Source organism: Pistacia vera, unplaced genomic scaffold, assembly GCF_008641045.1.
Source record: "Pistacia vera cultivar Batoury unplaced genomic scaffold, PisVer_v2 Contig42, whole genome shotgun sequence".
NCBI classification, from domain to species: Eukaryota; Viridiplantae; Streptophyta; class Magnoliopsida; order Sapindales; family Anacardiaceae; genus Pistacia; species Pistacia vera.
In genome coordinates, this window is record NW_022196246.1 from 416,680 (window position 1) to 441,675 (window position 24,996).

The 24,996-nt window shown below is 32.2% G+C and overlaps 1 protein-coding gene and 2 pseudogenes across 1 annotated transcript; 2 read left to right on the forward strand and 1 right to left on the reverse strand.

The window, feature by feature from the left end:
• The first annotated feature begins 53 nt into the window (after window positions 1–53).
• On the forward strand, window positions 54–2,491 carry LOC116142846 (annotated as a pseudogene).
• Window positions 2,492–13,881: 11,390 nt separating this feature from the next.
• On the forward strand, window positions 13,882–18,245 carry LOC116142848 (disease resistance protein At4g27190-like). Its single transcript, XM_031428261.1, has 3 exons — window positions 13,882–16,413; window positions 17,234–17,926; window positions 18,132–18,245. The coding sequence occupies exons 1-3, from the start codon at window positions 13,882–13,884 to the stop codon at window positions 18,243–18,245; spliced, it is 3,339 nt and encodes a 1,112-aa protein (XP_031284121.1).
• A 2,067-nt stretch (window positions 18,246–20,312) lies between these two features.
• The window catches only part of LOC116142849, a 28,839-nt pseudogene continuing 24,155 nt past the window's right edge, over window positions 20,313–24,996 (reverse strand).

Sequence of the window (24,996 nt, forward strand, 5' to 3'; positions counted from 1 at the left end):
AAATTATAATTTATAATAGTATCTTAGGATCTACTGAACAGAAACTGTTTTGACTCACTGTTTTGAATGGTGTTCTGCAGAGAACATGGGAAAGATCAAAATTGGCAACCACATTGGATTACTTGGGTATTGTATATATTTCCTTACATGATTTTGTTGTCAATTCAATAACGCACTATGTTAACATTTGTGGTTCATGTAATATTAACTTCGTCTTTGAGATATGTTGGTTTTATTTGAGCTATTCAGAGTGAATACTCGTGAAGAAGGTGTTTTTGAATTTGATTCTGGATCTAAATTCAATTGTTTGCTTCTGTTAGTTTGACTTTCTGTTTGCATCACATATTCACATCTAGATACGATGCATGTTGAATAGTGCCTTTGGTAGTCAATTTCCCCTCGTTTCGTTGTACGATTATTTTGAAGGTGAGAATTAAGATATGCTTAGATTAACAATGTTGTTCAAAGTTTCATTTGGATATGGCAGTGAACGTAGCTGATATTATAAAAGATAGAGCGTAGTTTGATGTTTGCTACTTTTAATATGAGTTCCAGCAAATCATTACGAGCTTCTGGTGTTTTAGATTTTATTTTTTATTTTACATCTGTGCTTGTTCCTATGCCTGCACTTTGTGTGTATAATGTCTCATCTTGTGCTCTTATGCTCTAATTGTGGCAATGGATGACAGAAAGATTGCAGAATGTTGCCGAGGATTTGGCGCTGATGTGATAGTGACTTTAGAATCCTGCCGAAATTGTAATAATTTCATTGCAAATTTTATGTCAAGATTGGATTTGCTAATAGTCTTGTTTAACTTGTAGGTACCAAACGATGCAATGAAGCACTAGAAAAACTTGATAAGAAGTATGATATTCTTGTCAATATTTAAGGGGTTGAGCTTCTTATTGAACCAGAGATAGTAGATGGCATTGTTAAAGCTCTGCAGGTATAGTTTTTTTTTTTTTTTTTTTTTTAGCATGCATATGCATTTAATTAAGAAAAAAAAGGTAATATGGCCTATCGTAATCCAAATAATTCAGAGAAAGTTTCTTTGAACAATATGAGGTGTCCTTTGACCTTACTTTGACATCCTGATATGGGTTGAGTGAGCTTAACTATATGCGTTACAAATTGTAGTTGAATCTCTTGATTGTGTTATCATATTCACATAATACTTTAAGTTTACTTGTTCTGCTGCAGGTAGCTCCAGATGCAGTTTTTAGCACTGCTGTCACATCTTTAAAACCTTAAGGTGCATTTCATCCAAATCGAGTGAAATGTGAGGTGGATAATTGTGGTTGTGCTATTTATTTTTCAAGGGGACTGATTCCATATACCAAGTGAGAATATATATCTGTATATGTACTATGTTACTATTATTATTTTTTTGATAATTTATTGGGCTGGTTGATGAACTTGCCTACTACTTGATACAGGTTAGGGAAGGTTAATCCACAGTTTCCATGTATGCTTCATCTTGGAACTCAGGTGTCAAAATGGCTCCACCCTTTTCCTTTTCTTGAAAGAAAAAAAAAATGAACCTTCCTCTTGTCAATGTTAACATTATTGTCATTATTATGTTATCTCCCTATGAGTTAATAGTGTTTTATTGTTGGGCCAGAGCTATGATTCAAAGTTTCTGAAGATATATCCTCGGCTTCAACCTACCCCACTTCAACTAGGAAAAGATCTTGAACAGCTGAAAGTTATTGAGAATGGATATAAGATGAAGGTATAGTAGACTTCTTTTCTGTGATTGTGCCTTGAGCGACTTCTTTTATATTAAGTCATCAAACGATAATTTCAGTAAAGCATCACTTTTTTAGAACCTACTGTTAGAAGTGTTTGGATGTGTCATGGAAATCTGATCATTTGGCTGTCTCCTTAATAGCATTGCTAGTAAACTATTTTTCTTTTTGATCATACCTATGACCACATAGGTTTTAATCCTTATTTCACGTTATAACCTCTTTGGCAACTGCATCGTGTAAGGTGGAGTAATACTAATATGCCTAACTTATATGAAACATGTTTCATTCCATGTGGCTTGAACTACTGCATTGCAAGAATACTATATGTTCATATTATAAGTTTTCAATGTAAATATTTATTCTGCTCCACTCATAGAGGTTCAGATCTTTAATAAGCAATCGGTTATTACGTAGTCTGAATAAGGTTATTCAAATGCCCTAAAGTATAGGCTCAATGTTAAGAGTGAAATATGCATTTATGCCATGTCATTGTATTAGAAACTGTTCTCTTTCCTGCACTTAATAATATATAAGCTAATTCATTAGAAATTTGGAAGACTGGAGTTTGTTTTCTTTTTCTGGCCATCAAGACGTTCTCATGGTTAAGTACTTCTTTGATTCCTTTGCCATCAAAATCATTTTTCAGGTGATAAAGGTTGACCATGAAGCCCATGGTGTTGATTCTCCTGAAGATGTTGAGAAAGTAGAATCATTTATGCGTGAGAGAAACTTGTCTTAGTTTTTCACAGCAGAAACAGATCATGAGGAAAGGAATCCAGTTTGTATTTTCTAGCAGAGAGCTTCTCCATCTTGTATTTTAGATTGATTTTAGTGGTGTGTTCTTTTTCTATGCAACAGTCTGTTCAAGGGAAATAAATTCATTGATTTTCCATGCCATGTTTTCCCTTGTATTGTAGTTACGAGTTTGGTTTTTTGTTTTAATGGGTCTACCCATACCAGTAATCATGAGAGGTCTATTTTTTGAGTTAATTGATTCTGTGGCTGCGTAGAAGTCTTATACATTTCTTTTCTCCAGTTCCAGTTAAAATGTACTGTGAATATGTACCATATTGAAGGAAATGTTACAACAATGGATAAAGGAAATGGGAAATAATAAGTTTTGACTTATTGATTTAGTATTCAGCAAGTGGTTTTATACAAATGATTCAATTACATTTTTTCATTGTATTTTCATGCTTTGATATTTTTTTTTAAATGACGTTTTCTCTCGATTGCTCGTCCTCGGGAATAGTTTGATTTGGGTTGAAGGCAGGAGACGGAAAAGATAGTTGAACAAGCTTATGTATAACGGTTTGGAAAGGGTTTGTAGAAGCATTTTCATGTGTAACAAATGTGTCATTTTGCATACACATTTAAGAGCATTCTTTTTCTAAAATTAATAAATGGTTTAAGAAGCCAATTTCTCATGTGTTTGTAATTCAATCTGATGTTTTCGGAGAGATGAGGATTATTGTTTCTGTATACCATGTTTCAGTTGGACCAAAATCATACATTGACCCAGACCAATAAATTGTCTTGAGAGTTTTGTTTTTTGAATGAGAATGAAAATTGCCTTGAGAAAATGCTTTCAAATGAGACTAAGGCCATTAACAAATTGCCCTGAATGAGTTTGCAAAGTGAAATTGAGAGCTTAATATAAATTTTTTGTAATAATGTATAGGAGAATGTATTTTTACAATAATCTTATCTATGTAGCGCTTGGATTCTCAATATTTAGACTTTGCCTAAAAAATTGTTGAGATGCCTCAGATGCCTTGGCCTTGACCACTGGCATTCTCACGGTTGAAGAGGCTACTTTGTGTTATCAGCTAAAACCATTGGCATTCCCACGGTTATGTCTCTGACGTTTCCTCTTTGAACTCCTCTCTTTCCACTTTCTTCATACGTCTCCATTTCCCCTGATTCTTTAACCTTTTTCCTTTTTCATGAATCACCTGAAGAGGAAGGCAATGATAAAGTGAATTGTTGCTTCATCAACACGATTCTATTTTAGTTTTCCAACTTTGAAATTTTACTTTTGGAGTAAGTAATTCCAATGCTTTGCTTCCTTCTCTCATCTACCTTCTAAACTTTAATGGTGAAGCAAAGAAAAAGATCTTGTAACGTGCATCAATCATCTTGGAATAAATTTCTTTTTAGGTTTATGCATCATGAGGTTGGACGTTTCAAGTTCTATTCTCAAATTTTCAAGCTCATTGGTGTTAAAAAATTTGCTGGCTCAGGTGCATTCCAAGAGTAATATTCATTTGGGTAAAGATTACTTCTGATTTTATATTATTTCTATTCTGATTTTAGCTACCATACTTCAATCCTTTTTTATAATCAAAATTATATATCTACCATCTAATATGTTATGATCAAGCAACATCTTGACATCTTCAAGCAAACTTCATGTTCCCTCTGTTGGTTCTCTTTCATTTTTTGATTTGCAGGATATTACTCTTGTCTCTAATCATACATCTATAGTCAAGTGAAGTTCTGGGTATTATTTGAGGGCGTCTCCTTACAGTAGGTACCAAAAACAGTTTTCTATGTGTTTACTTCACTCATCATCATGAATTCTCTACAATTCAATACTTTATTTTCGAGCATCTGTAGTCACATAAGCATCTATACTGTGCGCTGTTTGGCTTCGTCAATATGAAAGTGTTGATCAAACGAAGTTCTTAGTAGCGATTCCATTCCCTCAATTTTCCTTCTTAAAACTAAAAGTAAACAATGGAATATTGCTTCCTCTATTCTCATTCCTAATTCTTCTTTTAAACTATTTGTCATCCTGCTAGAAATTTCTATCGTGATGAAAAAAATTACTTTAAAAAATCCCACCATATCTTCAGTTCAAAGCTTAATTAAATTTGTTTTTTTTTTTTTTTTTTTTAAATTAATATCCTTCTTGCTTTATGGATAAATTCATTGGTGGTCAACCAAACATCTCTCTTGTCATATTCAAGTAAAATTTATAATTCCTCTGTTTGTTCTGTTTCATATTTGCAGGATAATACTGTCAAGTGAAGTTCTGGGTAGTATTTGAGGACATCTCCTTACAACGGGTACCGAAAAGAAATATTTATGCATTTGTCATGTTAATCTAAAATGTTTGTTTTTAGTTTACTCATCATGAATTTGGGCATTCTGTTCTCAAATCTTCATGCTCATTGTTTATCATGGATTTGCTAAGTTCTAACAAAAGAAGCTCAAGTGCATTTTCCAGGATAACATCCTTCTGTTTTGGTATGATTACTTACCCTCTCTAATTGAACTTCATTATTTACTTTAAATATTGTTCGTGTTCTGAATTTTGCTTGACTACATAATCCTTAATCCTTTCACTTTCAATATTCGCTTTGATTTTTAAAGAAATGAAAGATTAGAAAATCAGAGTCAGGGAAGGATATTAGGACTTAGAATTTGAGCTACTTATTGAAGATAAAATTCTATGCTGTATTAACTCTTTTATGCAATTATGTACACTAAATCCTGGTAGAAGTCAGCTGAATTGTATAACATGAGATTGTTGAAATCACTAGAACTCTCCTATAAAACAATATGAAATTAAAGATACAAACAAGTTACTTATTTGCTTATGCAAGATACATTTTCTTGATCTTGATTTCTGCCCCTTAATTCTTTACAATCCAATTCTTTATTGTCAAGAATCGCTTTAATCACATAAGCTTTAAGTTCCCTTCATTTGTTATCTCTAATATCATTTTGTCTTACATCAGCAGGATATTGTTTTCTCTAAGATTGTGTATACAATTTGGCTTCATATATCTGAAAGTGAAGTTCTTGGTAGTGATTGAAGTGATCCCATTGCAAAAGGTATGGGAAAACTAGCTTTAGTGCACTAATTTTATCTTAATTGTTAATTTAAGGTTATTGAAGTGATCCCATTGCAAAAGGTATGGGAAAACTAGCTTTAGTGCACTAATTTTATCTTAATTGTTAATTTAAGGTTTTTACCAATTCTTGTATGGATAATTCCAATTTGAAATTGATGTTTGAATTGAGGAAGAAGTATAGATATAAGAAGATACTGATAATTTTCTTTTCTTTCTTGACATTGCTTTAAAAAGAAACAGCGCTTGTTATAAATACACTTGTCTGTTTGGAATAAATTGTGTTTACTTTGCGATGAAGTTGGGCACTGCAAGTTGTGTTCTCAAATCTTCATTCTCATTGGTGATAAGAGAATTTGCTAAGCTGTAAATATACAAGCTTGGGTGCATTTACAGAATAACATCAATTCGTGTATGATTATTTATGATCTTTCAACTTCATTTTTTTTTTTTTTTTAAGTTTTTTTATTGAATATATCGTTATTTTAGCTGTATTTCTTTCACTTTCAAATATTTCAATTTGCTTCCAAGAAAAAGAAAGATTAGAATTTACAACTCAAGAACTGGGAAAATATAAAGAGTACTTTTGAATATTATGTGGAAGTAATTAACTTCACTCGCTGTTTGTTTGTCTTGACTCGTTAAAGATAGTTTAGAAGTCACTATTAATTTTATGAAGCAATAGAATGAAAACTAAGATACAAATAAGTTCCTCATGAAATATGCATTTCTTTCTATTTATTTATATATTAATTTTATAAATATCATGAATCCTTTATTATTTTTTTCTTGGTCTTTCATTTTTGAATAAAAAATTGAAAAAACGAATTTTATACAAATTGAAGTTTGATTTGATGAAAGCTTATAGTGGTTCCTTAAATATGTGAACATTAATATTGAATTGAATGAGCTTACACCCTATTGACAATCCTTTTTTACTTTAGTTTTAAAGACAAGCTTTTTGGATTGAAAGACTCTTTAATAATTAGTGGCTGGGTTATAGAACTTTTCCTTACTGTTCTTGGTGATCCTCTTATTCTCATAGTTAAAAAGAATATAAAGAGAGCTTGTTATAATGTGCAATTGTTAGCTTGACATTAAGTGTTTTTACTTATCTTGACGTTAGTCATAGGAAGTTGTGATCTTGAATCTTCATGCTCATTGATGATCTCAAAGACTACGTTAAAATTCAGGAATGACTATTTATGATCTTTCAACTTCATTATTTACAATCTGTAGATAACTTGAACCACATTCCTTTCACTTTCAAATTATTTCAATTCGCTTCCAAGAAAATAAAGATTAGAAGTAGGGAAAATATGAGGGACTTTTGAATATTAGGTGCAAGTAATTTTAATAGCTATCTGTGCCACTGCCTAAGGAAAGATAGTTGAAGTTACTATTATTTTATGAAGCTTACATACTTTTTTTTTTTTTTTTTAATGATAAAGATCTTGTCTTTCATTCTTGAGCAAAAATTGAAAATGCGATTTTATATTTTGTTCTGTGTTTAAGCTTTATGTTTCCTTGATTTGGCTCTTTCATTTGGTTAGCCATTCAATGTTACTATAAATTTGAAGGAAATTTATTACTCTCTAAACTTGTGAGGCATCTTTAAATGTTAGTTCAACTGAAGTTCTTGACACTAAAGGAGAAGATTTCCTTACTAAAGGTAGAAAACCTATTTCTATGAATTAATTATTCTTCAATTAAGATGCTTAACTAGAAATGTCTATTATGATGAAATTACTTAACAGTTTAAAAATATTAAAAACAAAATCTAATAACCCTAATAATTCCAATGAGAAATCGAAATTTTATTTGAGCCATAACATGCTGTTTCTTTAGGATTAATATGAGAGTAAAATAAGGCTTCACTAGTAAAAAGGAAAACATAAAAATTCTAGTACATTTTTCAGTGCAAAGAGATTGAGAAGTAGCATTCGCAATGGTTGATAATTGACGTCTATTTAATGAATTTTGTGAAAAACAGAACCATAAGAACATAACATTAATATTTCATCAAATGACAAGGTGAAATAACATTGAATCTTGATAATTGAAATAAAAATTAGAATTAAAGTAATAGTAACTATATATAGTTTATTTGAATGCTAAAGTACTTGTATCTATACTGAACTCAAGTAATCATAAATATTCTTAAAAGTTTAGGAAATTATTTCTATCTTTGTTATGATGATCGATTTTGTACATTCATCTCAGTATCATACATTTTCATGTGTCCCTACATTTGTTATATCTAATATTATTTAATTACTGTTCATTAGCAAGATATTACTGTTTCTAAGATCGTGTGCAATTTGGGTTCATATATCTACAAGTGAATTCTTTAATGCACTAATTTTACATTAATTTTTCATTTAAGGTATTAGCCACTCTGTAGATATTTCTATTGCAATTAAAAAGAGACTACTTAAAAATATTAATCAATTCAAAGCCTAAATCTGTTGTTTCTTTTTTATCCTTCTCGTGTTATGCATATACCAGTTTGAAATTGATGTTTGAATTGAGGAAGAGGTAGCTGTTTGTTAGATATAATGGATTCTATTTTCTTCTGTTTTCTTGGAAAAAGAAAAAGAGCTAATTGGTGTTTTCACTTTTATCATGAAGTTGGATATTGGACGTTCTGTTCTCAAATCTCTACGCTGATAGGTGATCAGGACTTTGCTAAGTTGTAAAGATACCATCGACTTGGGGTGCATTTCTAGGATAACAACAATTCAGGTATACCTAACTATCAATAATCTTGCAACTTCAAATACTTACTATCTGTAATTAATTTTAACTACATTTCTTTCACTTTAATCGTGCCACCCCTTGCCCTCCTCTATCCAGAATTCACTAAACTTTTCATACAAAGGCGTCCCTGTGATAATACATCAAAATATTAAATTCATTGGACATCTCCACACCAAATGATTAACTTCATTTCCTATTAAACAAAATTGTTTCATAACATGACAGTGATCACTTTCAGATTTTTCATAGAAACTCCATTCACTCAATCAAACTAAAAATTTAATGGGGCATTCAAGACACACATATAAGGCTCTAGTAAACTACCCAAGCCATTCCAGAGTAAAAAAGTATTTAAAACAAGATTTTCCTTCAACTCCTTCAAAACTGTCAAACTGTTTCCAGGATTGATGTTGCTGAATTTAAAAATCCATATCAAATTAACATTTTACTGAAACATCATGAAATATCCAGAAATAAACTAGATATATAGAGGAATCTCCAGAATTTTACATCATTCATTTTGGACAAGTATAGAGGTACTAAATCATTTCCTAAAAGTACCTAATCTGCAGAAATATAAATTTCAGAATTCACAGGGCCGACTTCAAAAATTCATAGAAAATCCTCAAAAAGTCTAAAACAAAATATCTTGATTTAAGCTTAGATTGAAAACCCAAAACATAGATAAAATTTTCGGAACTCAGCTTGTCGTAATTTCACAGGGTAATTTTGTTTATATCAATAGTCACAATTTTAAGCAAATTTTGGTCTTTAGAATCAGCGTATATATACATATTCTGACCATATAACCTTACTGCACTAAATCTTCAAATTCAGATTAAACCTTATGCATTTAGTACCCAAACTTTAAACACAACAAACCAAGAGAGTTCATAACCAATTAAATCATCAATCACCAACAATAAGCAGTCTAGGCTCTACTTACCACCAAATTGCAAGACCTTCCTTTGTTCCTCCTCCACTTTACCCACCAAAATCGCCAAAGTCTTCATCTCCTACTCTCGGCTTACTCTCTTCTCAACTCTCTCTCTTCAATTTATTTTTTTGTTCTTTCACTTTTGCAAAAATCGGCCGAGGTGTGCGTGTGAAAACTCTCTCTCTCTCTCCTTCTTTTCCTTCTTCTCTCTTCTCTTCTCCTTTCCTTCTCTCTTTTCTTCTCCTTTCCTTCTTCTCGATTCTTCTCCATTTGGGAGAACAATAAATATTTTCTGAAAGCCTGAGAATGCCCAAAATAACCCCAAGACGTCAGCCTTATCTTGCAAAAATGTCCCAATCTCTCCCATTAATTATTGTAAACGCAGCAGCTCGGATTCTTTGCGTTTTCACCCCCAACAAAATTTTAAGAACTTGCAATATACCTCCTGAAAAGTGAAAACACCAAATTAATTAACACAAAATCTCATAAAGTAAATAAACGAAATGGTGGGCATTACAATCTCCCCCTTAAAGAAATTTCGTCCTCGAAATTTACCATGTGAAGAGATAAGCGATAATATGTCCTCTTATAAGTCTCACATTTCCATATTACTCCAAAACAAAGGATAATTCCAGCACTAAGCACTTATAATATAGAAACCTTTCTATTTAGTTCTTCTTCATCAACACTTGGTATTAGCATATATTCTCCACAATAATAACAAAGTGGGTTTACGTCCCAACACTGTCCTGAATGACGTTTGCCACATTTGTCACACAATTGCCGTTAATTTCACTAGAAGTTCTATTATTCGACTAGTGGCCGCTAGAAGTTTTAAAGAAAGCTTTATGGATTGAAAGACTCTTTAGTAACTAGTGGCTGATGTATAGAACTTTTCCTTACTGTTCTTGGTGATCCTCTTATTCTCATAGTTAAAAAGAATATAGGAGAGCTTGTTATAATGAGCAATTGTCAACTTGACATAAAGTGTTTGTATTTATCTTGAAGTTGGACATTGGAAGCTGTGATCTTGAATATTCATGCTCATTGATAATCTCGGAGACTGCGTTAAAATTCAGGTATGACTACTTATGATCTCTCAACTTGATTATTTACAATCTGTAGATAAGTTCAACCACATTCCTTTCACTTTCAAATTATTTCAATTCACTTCCAAGAAAAATAAAGATTAGAAGTTGGGAAAATATGAGGGACTTTTGAATATTGTGGAAGTCATTTATTAACTGTCTGTGTGATTAACTAGGTAAAGATAGTTGAAGTTACTGTTATTTTGTGAAGCTTATGTATTTTTTTTTTTTTTTTTTTCTAATGATAAGGATTTTGTCTCACATTCTTGAGCAAAAATTGAAGATGCGATTTTATATTTTGTTATGTGTTTAAGCTTTATGTTTTCTCTATTTGGCTCCTTCTTTTCGTTAGTAATTTGATGTTACTGTACATTTGCAGGAAATTTATTACTCTTTAAACTTTTGAGGCATCTATAAGTGTTAGTTCAAGTGAAGGTCTTGGCACTGAAGGAGAAGATTTCCTCGCTAAAGGTAGGAAATGTTTTTTTTTTTATGAATTAATTATTCTTCAATTAGGATACTTAACTAGATATATCTGTTATGATGAAAAATATTACTTACCATTTTAAAAATATTAAAAAGGAATCTAATGATTCCAATGAAAAATTGAAATTTGATTTGAGCCATAACATGCCGTTTCTTTAGGATTAATATTAGAGTAAAATAAGGCTTCACTAGAATAAAGGAAAACATGTAAATTCTAATACATTTTTCAGTGCAAAGAACTTGAGAAGTAGCATCCCCAATGGCTGTCTATTGATATCTATTTAATAAATCTTGTTAAAAACACAACCATAAGAACATAACATTAATATTTCTTCAAAAGACAAAGTGAAATAACATTGAATCTTGATAATTGAAATAACAATTAGAATTAAAGAAAATAGTAATTATATATAGTTTATTTGAATGTTCAAATACTTGTATCTGTATTGAACTTTGGTAATCATAAATCTTCTTAAAAGTTTAGAAAATTATTTATATCTTCATTATTATGATCAACTTATACATTCATCTTATTATTATACACCTCCCTCTTCCCTTCATTTGTCATATCTTAATCACTGTTCATTAGCAATGTGTCTAAGATTGTGTGCAATTTGGCTTCATATATTGTAAATGAATTTTGTAATGCACTAATTTTATCTTAATTTTTCGTTTAAGGTATTCGCCACTCTGTAGATATTTCTATTGTAATTAAAAAAAATTACTTAAAAATATTAATAAAGCTCTACCTTATATATCTTCAATTCAAAGCTTAAATCTATGGTTTCTTTTTTATCCTTCTTGTGTTATGGATAATTCCAAGTTAAAATTGATGTTTGAATTGAGGAAGAAGTACTGGCTTGTTAGATATTAGAAGTTACATATGGATTTTCTTTTCTTTTCTTTTTTTTTTTTTAAATTTTTTTGGGTTTCGTAAAAAGAAAAAGAGCTAATTGGTGTTTTACTTTTATCATGAAGTTGGATATTGGAAGTTGTGTTCTCAAATCTCTACGCTAATTGGTGATCAAAGACTTTGCTAAACATTAATTCAGGTATATATAACTATTAATTTTAACTACCTATCTTTTCACTTTCAATTATTCAAATCACCTTCCAAGAAAAGAAAATTAGAAGATAAAAAATATTATGTGGAAGTAATTTTAAAGATATAGTTGAAGTTACTATTGAATTTTATGGAGCTTATATATTTGTTTTGATAATAAAAGATCGATCTTGTTTTTCATTCTTGAGCAAAAATTGAAATTTTCGACTTTATTTTTGGTTTTGTGTTTAAGCCTTATGTTTCTCGTTCATTTGCAGGAAATTTATTACTCTCTAAACTTGTGAGGCATCTTTAAGTATTAGATCAAGTGAAGTTCTTAGCATTGAATGAGAAAATTCCCTCTCTAAAAGTACGAAAGCTATTTTCATGAATTAATTATTCTTCAATTAGGATGTTTAATCGGCTATGTTTGTTACGATGAAAAATATTGATAAGCAATTTGATATTATTAAAAAGGAAATCTAATTACCTCCTTAAATATCACAACAGTCATACAACCATTGGAAATGGTCGTCGTTGACTGTCAATGACGGCCACTAAATCTTGGCCATCGTTGACAGACAATGATGGCTATATCTTTTATGCCTGTTTTCAAACATTTGATTTTTGTTTTTGGAATTCAAACACAAATAATTTAGTTAAATTAAATAAAATATCATATAAAGCTACGATATTGCTGAAAATTTATTAGAAAATTTATTTTAATTTTTTTTTTTTTAACTTTTTTATCGTTTATACGCACAAATGTCTTCCATGGTTCTTGATCTACATTTAAACATCTTCCATTTTTATTAATCTACTCTCACCATGTACACAACTCCACTGCAACTACCAGTCATGTTAGTATTAATTTATAAAATCTAACGATCTAGAATGTCATTTTTTATATATTTATTTATCAATTCTTTAGCTTTGAATCTTAATAAATGAAATAACATTTAAAAATAAATAGTAATAATAATGTATAGTTTATTTGAATACTCTAATTCTTGCATTTACACAACTCTACTGCAACTACGAGTCATGTTAGTATTAGTTTATACTTGTTTAATTTTGTCAAAGCTATTCTTAATTTAGTTTCTCTCATTTCTTAAATACTTTTTGCTGCTGAATTCCAGGAAAACGCTAGGTGGTTGTTCTTTTCAAGTACTTTGTTATCCAAAGGCTGCACTGCACAAACCGTGCATATATAGTTGTGCAAGGTACTTCAACTTATTTCTTACATTAATCTTGTTTAATCTTTGTTGGCTTTATATTTGCAATGGTCATTTCATTCATCCTAATCAAACTTTATTATCAAATAGGTTGGAAATGGGATCAGAAATCTTGAACTGTATTTTGTCAAAGATTGGAGATTATTTGCTGGATGCCACCATACGTCAAATTGGTTACATTTATCACTTCAAAACTAACATTGAAGATCTGAAGAAAAAAGGTGAAAGATTGAGATTCTTAAAAGATTCGGTGGAACAAGATGTTGACATTGCCAAAATAAATACTGAAGAGATCAAGAACGATGTGAAAAAATGGCTATCGGATGCGGACAGTGTCATGGCGCATGTTGAGAAGTTGGAAGAAGAAATACAAGTAAATAAGACATGTCTATATGGATGGTGTCCTAATTGGTTTTGGCGATATAAAATTAGTAAGAAAGCAGCAAAAAAGACAAAGATTATGTTGGAGTTAGAGCATAGTAAAAGATTTGATAGAGTGTCCCAACATCGGGTTGCTCTACCGGGCGTAGATGTCTTTGCTCCTAAAGGTTTTATGCCTTTCGACTCAACAAAAGCCACTCTTGATCGGATTGTGGAGGCATTAAAAGATGATAAGACTAATGTGGTTGGATTGTAAGGGAAGGGAGGGGTGGGTAAAACGACCTTGGCAAAAGTACTGGCTAAAAGGGTCAAAGAAGAAACAATTTTTGATAAGGTTGTGATGGCTGTTGTATCCCAGACTCCTAACACAAAAATTATTCAAGGTCAGATAGCAGACTCGTTAAATTTTAAATTTGAGGAGGAAACTGAGCAAGGAAGAGCAGGCCGATTGTATTTGAGATTAAAGAAAGAGAAGAGGATACTCATAATCTTGGATGATGTTTGGGCAGAACTTGACTTGACAACAGTAGGAATTCCCTTTGGAGATGATCAAAAGGGTTGCAAGATCTTTCTAACCACTCGTCGACTACAAGTTTGTCATGCAATGAGGTGTCAACATCAATTTCAACTAGATGCTCTAAATGAAAAAGAAGGGTTGAGCTTACTTAAAAGTCATGCAGGTATAAGTGATGAGTCTCCCACCTTGAATGATATGGCAATTAAAGTTGCTGGAGAATGCAAGGGTTTGCCTTTAGCAATTGTATCAGTTGGGAGTGCTCTAAGACAAAAAACTATCAGTGAATGGAAAGAAGCACTTCGAAAGCTAAAAATGTCAAAACTTAATGTTATAGAGAATGTGGATAGAGATGTTTATGCTTGTCTTCAATTCAGTTATGATTATTTGAAGAGCCAGGAGATCAAGTCTTATTTCTTATTGTGTTCGCTGTTTCCTGAAGACCATGAAATTGATTTAGAGGAATTGGTAAGATATGGAATGGGCTTAGGTTTGAATCTAGATGCTGACTCGATTGAAGACTCAAGGGACCAACTGTGTGCAATGGTTGATAACCTCAAAGCTTCTTGTTTGTTATTAGATGCTGGTGAAAAAGATTTTATTAAAATGCATGATGTGGTTCGTGATTTTGCCTTATGGATGGCATCCAAGCAGAACCACGCATTCTTGGTTAATGCTGGCATAAGCGAGTTGCAAAAGGTAGAGAGCCAGGAACAATACATGGCAATCAATTTGGTAGAATGGGAAAGGGGAATAATGCTTCCTGATGGTTTGATGTATCCAAATCTCCAAATTTTGATTTTGGATGCATATAGATATGGTTTGACTTTGAGCAAAGCTTCAGATGCATTTTTTGAAGGGATGAAAGCACTGAAAGTTCTTACTCTAACTCAAGTGCAGTTGTCAATGAAATCACTTCAATTCCTCACTAACCTTCGAACTCTGCATCTGAAATATTGCGAACTGGAAGGCATATCTTCCCTTGGCATGCTGAAAAGGCTTGAGATTCTTAGTTTAGAAGGTTCTGTATTTGATGAATTACCAGAAGAACTAGGGGAACTTAGTCAGTTAAGATTGTTGGATTTGTTTAACTGTTTTACGTTGAAAAGGATTCCCCCTAATGTGTTGCAGAGGTTATCTCATCTTGAAGAATTATACATAGGTAGCAGCAGTTATAGCTCATGGGCGGGTGAAAGGATGGATGCAGAAACAAGCAATGTCAGCTTGTCTGAGTTGAATTCACTACGCCGATTGACCCATCTATTACTGCACATACATGATGAATGCCTCCCAAAAGACTTTGCTTTCTCTTCCACATTGCAAAGTTATGAAATAAAAGTGAATGAATTTTCTGAATATCCATTGTGGCTTGGAAGAACAACAATTGCAAAAAGGAAATTTTCCAAGTCAAGAATCTTGAACATCAGGAGTGGAAAATTCACCACATTTGCTGCATTCAAAGCATTGTATCCGACTTTGGAACATTTTAATTCGAGCTATAGTGAATTCTCTGAAAATATTGTGCCAACCATTGATCCAAAGGGCTTGAATGAGTTGAAGTCTCTTCAGCTTGAATATTGTGAGGAGTTGAAATGCATCGTAGATGCGTCACTGCAGCAAGTGCCAGCCACTGCCTTCTCTAATTTGGTGGAATTATCTCTTGATTATTTGCCAGGTTTGAGAGAAATATGCCATGATGGGAGGCCTCCGAAGGAGTTTCTAGAAAAATTGGAAAGTATATCTGTAACTGGATGTAAGGATATGTATACTTTATTTCCGACAATGTTGGTTCAAAGATTACATAAACTGAAAAAAGCAGATATAAACTACTGCTATAAGCTACAAGAAGTATTTGAACTTGAGGGGCTATGCCATAGTGGGGAAGAAAATCTTGTTTTGCTCTCAAATTTAGAAGAGTTAAAACTAAATAAATTACCTGAATTAAGGTGTATATGGAAGGGGCCTACCCAGTATTTGAGGCTCAAAAGTCTTAAAAAGTTTGAAGTGATTTATTGCCATAGCTTGACATATCTCTTCTCATCGTCCCTTGCTCAAAGTCTGGTACAATTAGAAGAAGTCATTGTCGATGGTTGTAAGAGATTGGAGCATTTCGTCTCATCATCAGAAGAAGATAACAAGGGGGAGGAAAATGTAGTTGCAGCAAATGGAAATGACATCCTTCTCCCTAAGCTAAGAAAATTAAGACTTCAATACCTACCAAACCTCATCAGCCTTTGCCCAAAAAATTATAAAACAACTTGGCCAACAACTTTAGAAGAGTTAGCACTGTGGGGATTTCGCAATTTCGCGCCGTCTTTCATTGTTGAACTTGAAGCCGTTATGAAGACTGCAATTGAGGTATGCTTTTATTTTAAGTTTATGTAAAAAATTTAACTTACTATTTGCATATGTGCATGCAATATTGTATAGTATATTATATAATACTATACAGAATATTATATGATGTTTGATAAAATATTGTATTGTATATATTTTTATACTATACTATTTTTGGTGTATAAACTATATTAGACACAAAATTAATTTTTTAAATAAAAAATTAATATATATTTTTAATTATAAAGAGTAATAAATAAATTTATGAGACTCTTTAAATAGGAATTTAAAAAAAAAAAAAAAACCAATACATAACATTTCTCTATAACAAATTAAATATTAAATAAAAAATAAATTTAATATTTACTAAGAAAATATTGCAAATCATGCTGCAATTTCTTAAAATAAAATGATAACAATATTTAAATTACTATCAGGTGCCTAATAAAAACATAAATTATCCAGTGTGTAATAATAGTGCAATTCAAATTAGAGCAAAAAGTTGGATGTTATGACTTATGAGAAGCTGGGCCTTTGTGGGCTACTTTTTCCTGTTTATTTTTAAATTAATATTTTGCAACCTTAACTGGATTAAAAACCAAGTTTCATGGTTTCAAAGTTTTGATTTAATTAGTCAATTAAGTTTCATAATTTTTCACTAAGTTTCAATTAATAATAAATATTTTAACGATAGTTCAATCACTTGACTTGGACAATTGCTGTAAGCATAAAAGATAGCTATTATTACACATATAATGTTGCCATCGCATTTTATTGGTTATATCTTCTGTATCAACTCTAATCTATTTTACTAATGACTCAGTTTATTTATATTCCTCAGAAATTACGGATTCTCGAGTTGATTAATAGCAACCTACAGTTGTGTAACACAGTTCTTGGTTTGTTGAGATTTGGTCTGCCAAATTTGAAGATGCTTAGATTAAAATATCTAGCAGAACTAGAAAGTTTATTTAAGGGTCCCATTCATGTTTTAGGCCTGCAGAATCTTACCAACTTAGAGATACAGTGGTGCAATAGTTTGAAACATATCTTCTCACTCACCCTTGCTCAAAATCTGGTGCAATTGAAACATCTGAAGATTGGGAATTGTGAAGAATTGGAGCAAATCTTGGTTGTTGATGATGAAACCTTATTGAATAATAAGGATCATCTATTCTTTCCAAATCTCTTTCAAATAAAGGTGATTGAATGCCACAAATTGAAATGTGTCTTTCCTATCAATATAGGCCGACATCTTCAACAACTGCAAAAGATAAATGTTATAGGAGTGAATCAACTAGAAGAAGTATTTGGACATACAGATAGTGGTGACCTCACAAATGATAAAGAAATCATGTTACCTCAACTTCAAGAATTGTCACTCTTTTCTTTACCAAACCTCACCAACTTCTGCTCCGTGAGTTACCACTTCATATTTCCATCTCTTGAAAGTTTGTTAGTTCGGAGTTGTCCCAAGATCACTACAAGATTTTCCTACGCACAAAATAATCAATCCGTGCATGCCGAAGCAAAGGTACTTCCAATTCTTCACACCCTCAAGTCTATATATTGCATTATGTTGTTATAGTTAACAATATTCAAGAATTTACTAAGATACTAAACAATATTTCTCTGATTTTGCCATTAAAATGGACCAGAATTATTATTATATTCATGTTTGTTTCTTGTATTGAGAATAATAACATGATAAATTAACTTTAATATTGTCATTTGTGCAGGCATCCAAAACAAGCAAAGAAGATGGAAGTGCAGAATTCCCTACAGAGATCAACGTGGCTAGACGGAGTGGTTCTAAATTGAGTAATATATTACCGCCATACAAAGAACAATGATAAGGGAAGTGTCAAATAGTAGAAAGAAGAAAAAACAAAGGGTAACTCATAAACATTCTCATAATGTTTATTTGTTAACAAGGTAAATATAGCTGCATTTTAGCTTCTTTCTTTAAATCGTTCTTCTTGTAGCTTCAAGTGGTTCTTCAGCAACACTAGACCGCTGAGTCTTAGCTACAAAATACCATCATATCATAACATGGACCATATCTTTTTCAAACAATCAAACATATATTTTATATATCAGGAAGTGATTTTGTTGATTGAAATTTTTATCAATTTCCAGTTCATAATTATGTGGATTAAAATGCCAGGATTTGGACTAGGGAGTTCAGTTTGAGTGGGCATGTGGATTAAAGTGTCAGAATTCAGAAGATAAGGGCTTAGTTGATATTTAGCTAAGTAACAACAAAACACTGTCGTTTTGTATCTCTCTTAAAGTGGTCGAATATCTTCTCCGTATCCATTTCCTTCTCTTTACTGTTTGTTTTGCTACTGTTTTCATTTAAGTAGCAAACCCTCATTGTATAATTATTCATTCAATCAAATATAGAAATTGAAGCTTTAATTCCTTTTTAATTTTCTCTCAATTTACGATTTCCACTAATTCCAGTGAATCCAAAGACAAAAGGAACTGAAGAGAAATCCAACGTTTTCATATGAAAAATGCTATGGTTCTGATATCTCTTCACAATTTCACATGTCTTCATTGACTGAAGTGATGTCCTCTATTTCACTTGATTATGTTTCTGATACTCATTAATATTTTTTTCAAGGTCACATTCAAGCATGTCTTATGATAAAATTTGAAGTCTTAATTGACTTAAAATCATGATAACCGCATTATATTCTCTCAAGAGTTTTTTTAATTTATGTGCTAATTATGATTCTCCTTGCGCATTTTGTATGCATAGACATTCACGAGTAAATAAGAGTATATTACTTTTTTCTTGCTGACATCTTTTTTTATTTTTTCCTTCTAATTTATACTTCAACTCTATGAGAATTTAGCAACATTTTTGTTTTTTTTTTTAATTCACTAAATTTTTACATGGAGAGTTTGATATATCGGTTAGTGATTCTGTTGACCTTTTATATTTTCTAGAAGTTTTTGTTTTTTATGAGGAAACTGAGAAATTAATGCTGCTACTGAAAACACACCTTTCCTACAAATTCTTGTCAGTCAAGATGGACCATTTTCAAAGACAAATTTTGGAAATATAAATGACTTATGATCAAAAGTAGTTTTCTTGCTTTATATGAGATTGTATTAAAGTTAATAGACTTACCAGGGCTTTTATATCCTTTTATTGCCTCCTGTCAATGGCAATGAAATTAACAATAATAATTTAACAAAAAAAAAAAAACTTTTAATCATTTTAGAAACTAGATCAAACAAAGATCTAGCTGGCGCAGAGTACATGTCAAAACTGATAATTAGTTATGAATCTTCAAACTGTATACTCAGAGATGGTAGAAACCAATCCATCAATAAGAGAAAAACAAAAATTAATGGAACAACATACGTTAAATACACAAGACAGCTAAATTCTCAAAAGTCAGAACTGTAAAACATACTGAGCAATTTGCTCAGATGCCTCTCCCCGTGACTGGTGGTTGAAGAGCTACTTAATAGCCCAGAACGAGAAAGATCAAAGATTTATATGAATTTCTCCAATCAATTTCTTCATTCTGTAAAATCATGTCTTCAACTTGCCGAAAAAGCGAGGCCATGACCAGTAGCAGCATGGATGGCAGTGGTCACATCCCACTTGAAACCGCACAGCCTTCTACTAATTCATTTTCGCTGCTTATTTTGATAGAATGGCCATGCATCAACAGTCATGTTCTCAAACTCTGATTCATCAGTGTTGTATGGAAACATACACGAAACCAAATCAGAAATGACTGCTGTATTATCAACTAAAACCACTGGCATTCTCATGGTTATGTCTCTAGCTTTTTTTCCTTTGAACTCCTCTCTTTCCTTGAGCCACTTTCTTCATGCCTCTCCATCTCCCCTGATTCTTTAACCTTCTTCTTTCTAGACTTCTCTTTAGAACAAGCTCACCGCTTCTTTCCAGAAGACTGTGCACTATCTTCTCCACGCGGAAAGGATTCTTCTTCGTGATCTGACTGCCAATTGCACAAAATCTCTTGTTGCTGATCCACATATTGTGTCTGTAATGGCTCCCCATCTCCAGGAAGCAAGTTGTTAAAAGTCATCTCACCATTAGATCCTCCTTTACGCTCCAGCAAGACCGGATCAGGTCTAATTATGGTACCAAGAATGCTCCTGTTGGGCCTTAGGCCAAAGATAGTCTTCGGATTTGTCAAGGTCGTGAATGCCATTAAAAAAGCTGATTTAATCTGCAAAAGAGGAGAAATGTTTAATTCCAAGTAAAATTTCTGATATACCAAGAGATAAAATGTAGTTTTTTGTTTTCATTTTTCCCTACTGAAATAAAGGGGTAAGATCAACCTAGCCAATAAACCTCACTAAGTATTTTCTTCTTTCTCAACCTAATAAAAACCTCTTGTAGGAGGTCCCCTACAAGACCAGGATGTAGTAGATAAGCGAATATAAGCATTTTTTTTTTTTGTAAAGTGAGAACGTAAACTCTTTGTTGTGTAAAAAATCTTTCATTAGTTCCCATGTTAAACAAATGATTGATTTCATGGTCACTGCAGAACAAGAAACGGAAGTAAATAACTAAATTGTTGAACAAATCTGGAAGTAATTGAAAGAGATCTTCAATTATAAGAAAGAAGTGTACCTATTTTTTAAGTCAAATAATTTTACTCTGAAACATTGAGGTTCAATCTTTACGATTAGAACTATAACATGGACCATATCTTCAAGTTTAAAGCAGAGAAATACGATGCCACAACAGGAGGCTTTCGTGGAAAGTATATAAAAGTTGTATTTTCCTTTTTCAAAAAATCAAACGTTTACTCTTTGAACTCTTCTCTTTCTTTGAGCCGTTTTCTTCATACCTCTTCACTTCCTCTGATTCGTTAACCTTCTTCTTTTTAGACTTCTCTTTGGAAGAAGTTGTCCGCTTGTTTCCAGAATATCTAAAGTTTGTATCTTAAATAAATTGCATTTAATATATCAACGTCATATAAGCAATGATATAATGCATTTGATAACATAAGAATCTAAATTTAGTGTTATTTTATTAGTGAAGCATGGTTGATTCCTAATACTTTTGATATTTTTTATGGAGTTGATAACATCTCTTGAATTATGAAATAATAAAAAATCTCATAAAATTTCTGAAATAATGAAAATATTTATTAACTTATACTCTTATAAGTTAATAAACATTTATCGAATTACTATTTATTTTAACAATAAAAGCTTAATCAATAAAAAGATTTATATTATTTCCTGTAAAACATACTGAGCAATTTGCTCAGATGCCTCTCCCCGTGACTGGTGGTTGAAGAGCAACATAAAAGCCCAGAACGAGAAAGATCAAAGATTTATATGAATTTCTCCAATCAATTTCTTCATTCTATAAAATCATGTCTTCAACTTGCCGAAAAAGCGAGGCCATGACCAGTAGCAGCATGGATGGCAGTGGTCACATCCCACTTGAAACCACACAGCCTTCTTCTCATTCATTTTCGCTGCATATCTTGATGGAATGACCATGCATCAACAATCACGTTCTCAAACTCTGATTCATGAGTGTTGTATGGAAACATACACGAAACCAAATCAGAAATGATTGCTGTATTATCAGCTAAAACCATTGGCATTCTCACGGTTATGTCTCTAGCTTTTTTTCTTTGAACTCCTCTCTTTCCTTGAGCCACTTTCTTCATGCCTCTCCATCTCCCCTGATTCTTTAACCTTCTTCTTTCTAGATTTCTCTTTAGAACAAGCTCACCGCTTCTTTCCAGAAGACTGTGCACTATCTTCTCCACGCGGAAAGGATTCTTCTTCGTGATCTGACTGCCGATTGCACAAAATCTCTTGTTGCTGATCCACATATTGTGTCTGTAATGGCTCCCCATCTCCAGGAAGCAAGTTGTTAAAAGTCATCTCACCATTAGATCCTCCTTTACGCTCCAGCAAGACCGGATCAGGTCTAATTATGGTAACAAGAATGCTCCTGTTGGGCCTTAGGCCAAAGATAGTCTTCGGATTTGTCAAGGTCGTGAATGCCATTAAAAAAGCTGATTTAATCTGCAAAAGAGGAGAAATGTTTAATTCCAAGTAAAATTTCTGATATACCAAGAGATAAAATGTAGTTTTTTGTTTTCATTTTTCCCTACTGAAATAAAGGGGTAAGATCAGCCTAGCCAATAAACCTCACTAAGTATTTTCTTCTTTCTCAACCTAATAAAAACCTCTTGTAGGAGGTCCCCTACAAGACCAGGATGTAGTAGATAAGCGAATATAAGCATTTTTTTTTTTTGTAAAGTGAGAACGTAAACTCTTTGTTGTGTAAAAAATCTTTCATTAGTTCCCATGTTAAACAAATGATTGATTTCATGGTCACTGCAGAACAAGAAACGGAAGTAAATAACTAAATTGTTGAACAAATCTGGAAGTAATTGAAAGAGATCTTCAATTATAAGAAAGAAGTGTACCTATTTTTTAAGTCAAATAATTTTACTCTGAAACATTGAGGTTCAATCTCTACGATTAGAACTATAACATGGACCATATCTTCAAGTTTAAAGCAGAGAACTACGATGCCACAACAGGAGGCTTTCGTGGAAAGTATATAAAAGTTGTATTTTCCTTTTTCAAAAAATCAAACATTTATTTTATATATCAGCAAGTGATTTAGTTGATCGACTTTCAAATCAATTTCCAGTTCCTAATTCCACTAATCCAAAGACGAAAGGAGCTTAAGAGAAATCCAACGTTTTGATATGAAGAAGGCTATGATTCTGATATCTCTTCACAGTTTCATGTGTTTTATAGACTGAAGTGTTGTCCTACATTTTCACTTGTTATTTATTTATGTGTTAATTCTTGTTCTCCTTGCGCATTTCGTATGGACAGGCGTACACAAGTAAAAACATGTATATTCCTTTTTCTTGTTTACCTCCATTAATTTTTTTCCCCTTAAAATTTAGACTTCAACCTTTAAGTAGAGAATTCAGTGTCATTTTTGTTTTTTCTTTAACTAACTTCTTACATAGAGAGTTAGATGTTTGAATTTTAGAAAAAAAGACGAACTCCCATAATAGATAATTCAAGTTCAACTCTTGTCTTGGGTAAACTCATACCTTTTAAAGTTGATGTGTAAATTTCATATACATGTCAGCATAAGATGAGAAATGGAATTTATAACCTTTCCCTTACTATTATCTATTAATAAGAAGTGGTCTCAGACAAATTTTGAGTACCCTGCTTTTTCTCCTTTTCCCCTCGCTTGCAACTTCATTTTTTTTAGGACACTTCAACTGCAACATGATAAAATTCAGATTTTTTTTTTTTTCGCTTTTCTGATAGTGCTCAAGTTTTATATTATTGAGCAACATGCTCAGATGCCTCTGCCTTGACTGGTGGTTGAAGACGTTACTTTGTGTTATCCGCTAAAATCATTGGCATTCTCACGGTTATGTTTCCGACGTTTACTCTTTGAACTCTTCTCTTTCTTTGAGCCGTTTTCTTCATACCTCTTCACTTCCTCTGATTCTTTAACCTTCTTCTTTTTAGACTTCTCTTTGGAAGAAGTTGTCCGCTTGTTTCCAGAATATCTAAAGTTTGTATCTTAAATAAATTGCATTTAATATATCAACGTCATATAAGCAATGATATAATGCATTTGATAACATAAGAATCTAAATTTAGTGTTATTTTATTAGTGAAGCATGGTTGATTCCTATTACTTTTGATATTTTTTATGGAGTTGATAACATCTCTTGAATTATGAAATAATAAAAAATCTCATGAAATAATGAAATAATGAAAATATTTATTAACTTATACCCTTATAAGTTAATAAACATTTATCGAATTACTATTTATTTTAACAATAAAAGCTTAATCAATAAAAAGATTTATATTATTTCGAAATGTTGAAATGAATTTTTGTTATTTAATTAAAATTTCAGGGAGATTAATGTCACCAAATCTTTTTGACAAACTTGTTTTGTTCTTATTATTAGCTGCTTGGGCTGAGAGTCCAATTACCAATTGGGCATCCGTTTCCGGTAGACCGGGCTGGAAGTCCACTGAGCCCGTTGGCCCTGGTGCCCCAGAAAAGCTCCCGTCCTTCTCTGCGTTACAACTGCTGCTGCTGCTGCCCGCCGGGAAGAAAATAGAAAGAGAGGTAACAAGAAAATTTAAAAACATACACAGTACTGCAGTGAAAGTAGCCCAAACAGAGTGTAAGAGCTAAATCTGAGCCCAATGTCTATTTGTTCATCATCTGGATCTTCATGTTCCTCAACTAAATCGTGGATCGTGAACGGCATTGCGGCCGGAGCAACCATGGCTGTAGCCATCGGAGCACGCGCTTATCTGGGTCAATCCATGAAGTTGCGGAGTGGGGTCATGGGCATCGTAGCCGCCCGTTTGCCTTCCTCACGGTTCTAGGGCAAACCCCTCGTTAATATCCTCGGCAAGCCCATGATCCAGGTTCCCTCTTGGCTTTCTCTATTAGATCCCTCTTGAAAAATTGTTTTTTTTTAATTATTTTATTATTTCAATCCCTTTTAATTTAATATGAACAAGTGCATGTAAATTTAATTGAATTGAATTGCATTCTTACGTTTTAGG

Excerpts from the sequence above, each read along its gene's own strand:
- LOC116142848 (XM_031428261.1), top strand. The coding sequence starts at position 13,882 with ATGGCTGTTGTATCCCAGACTCCTAACACAAAAATTATTCAAGGTCAG. Across the intron at positions 16,414-17,233 it reads TTATGAAGACTGCAATTGAG|AAATTACGGATTCTCGAGTT; the intron begins GTATGCTTTTAT and ends TATATTCCTCAG. Across the intron at positions 17,927-18,131 it reads CCGTGCATGCCGAAGCAAAG|GCATCCAAAACAAGCAAAGA; the intron begins GTACTTCCAATT and ends TCATTTGTGCAG.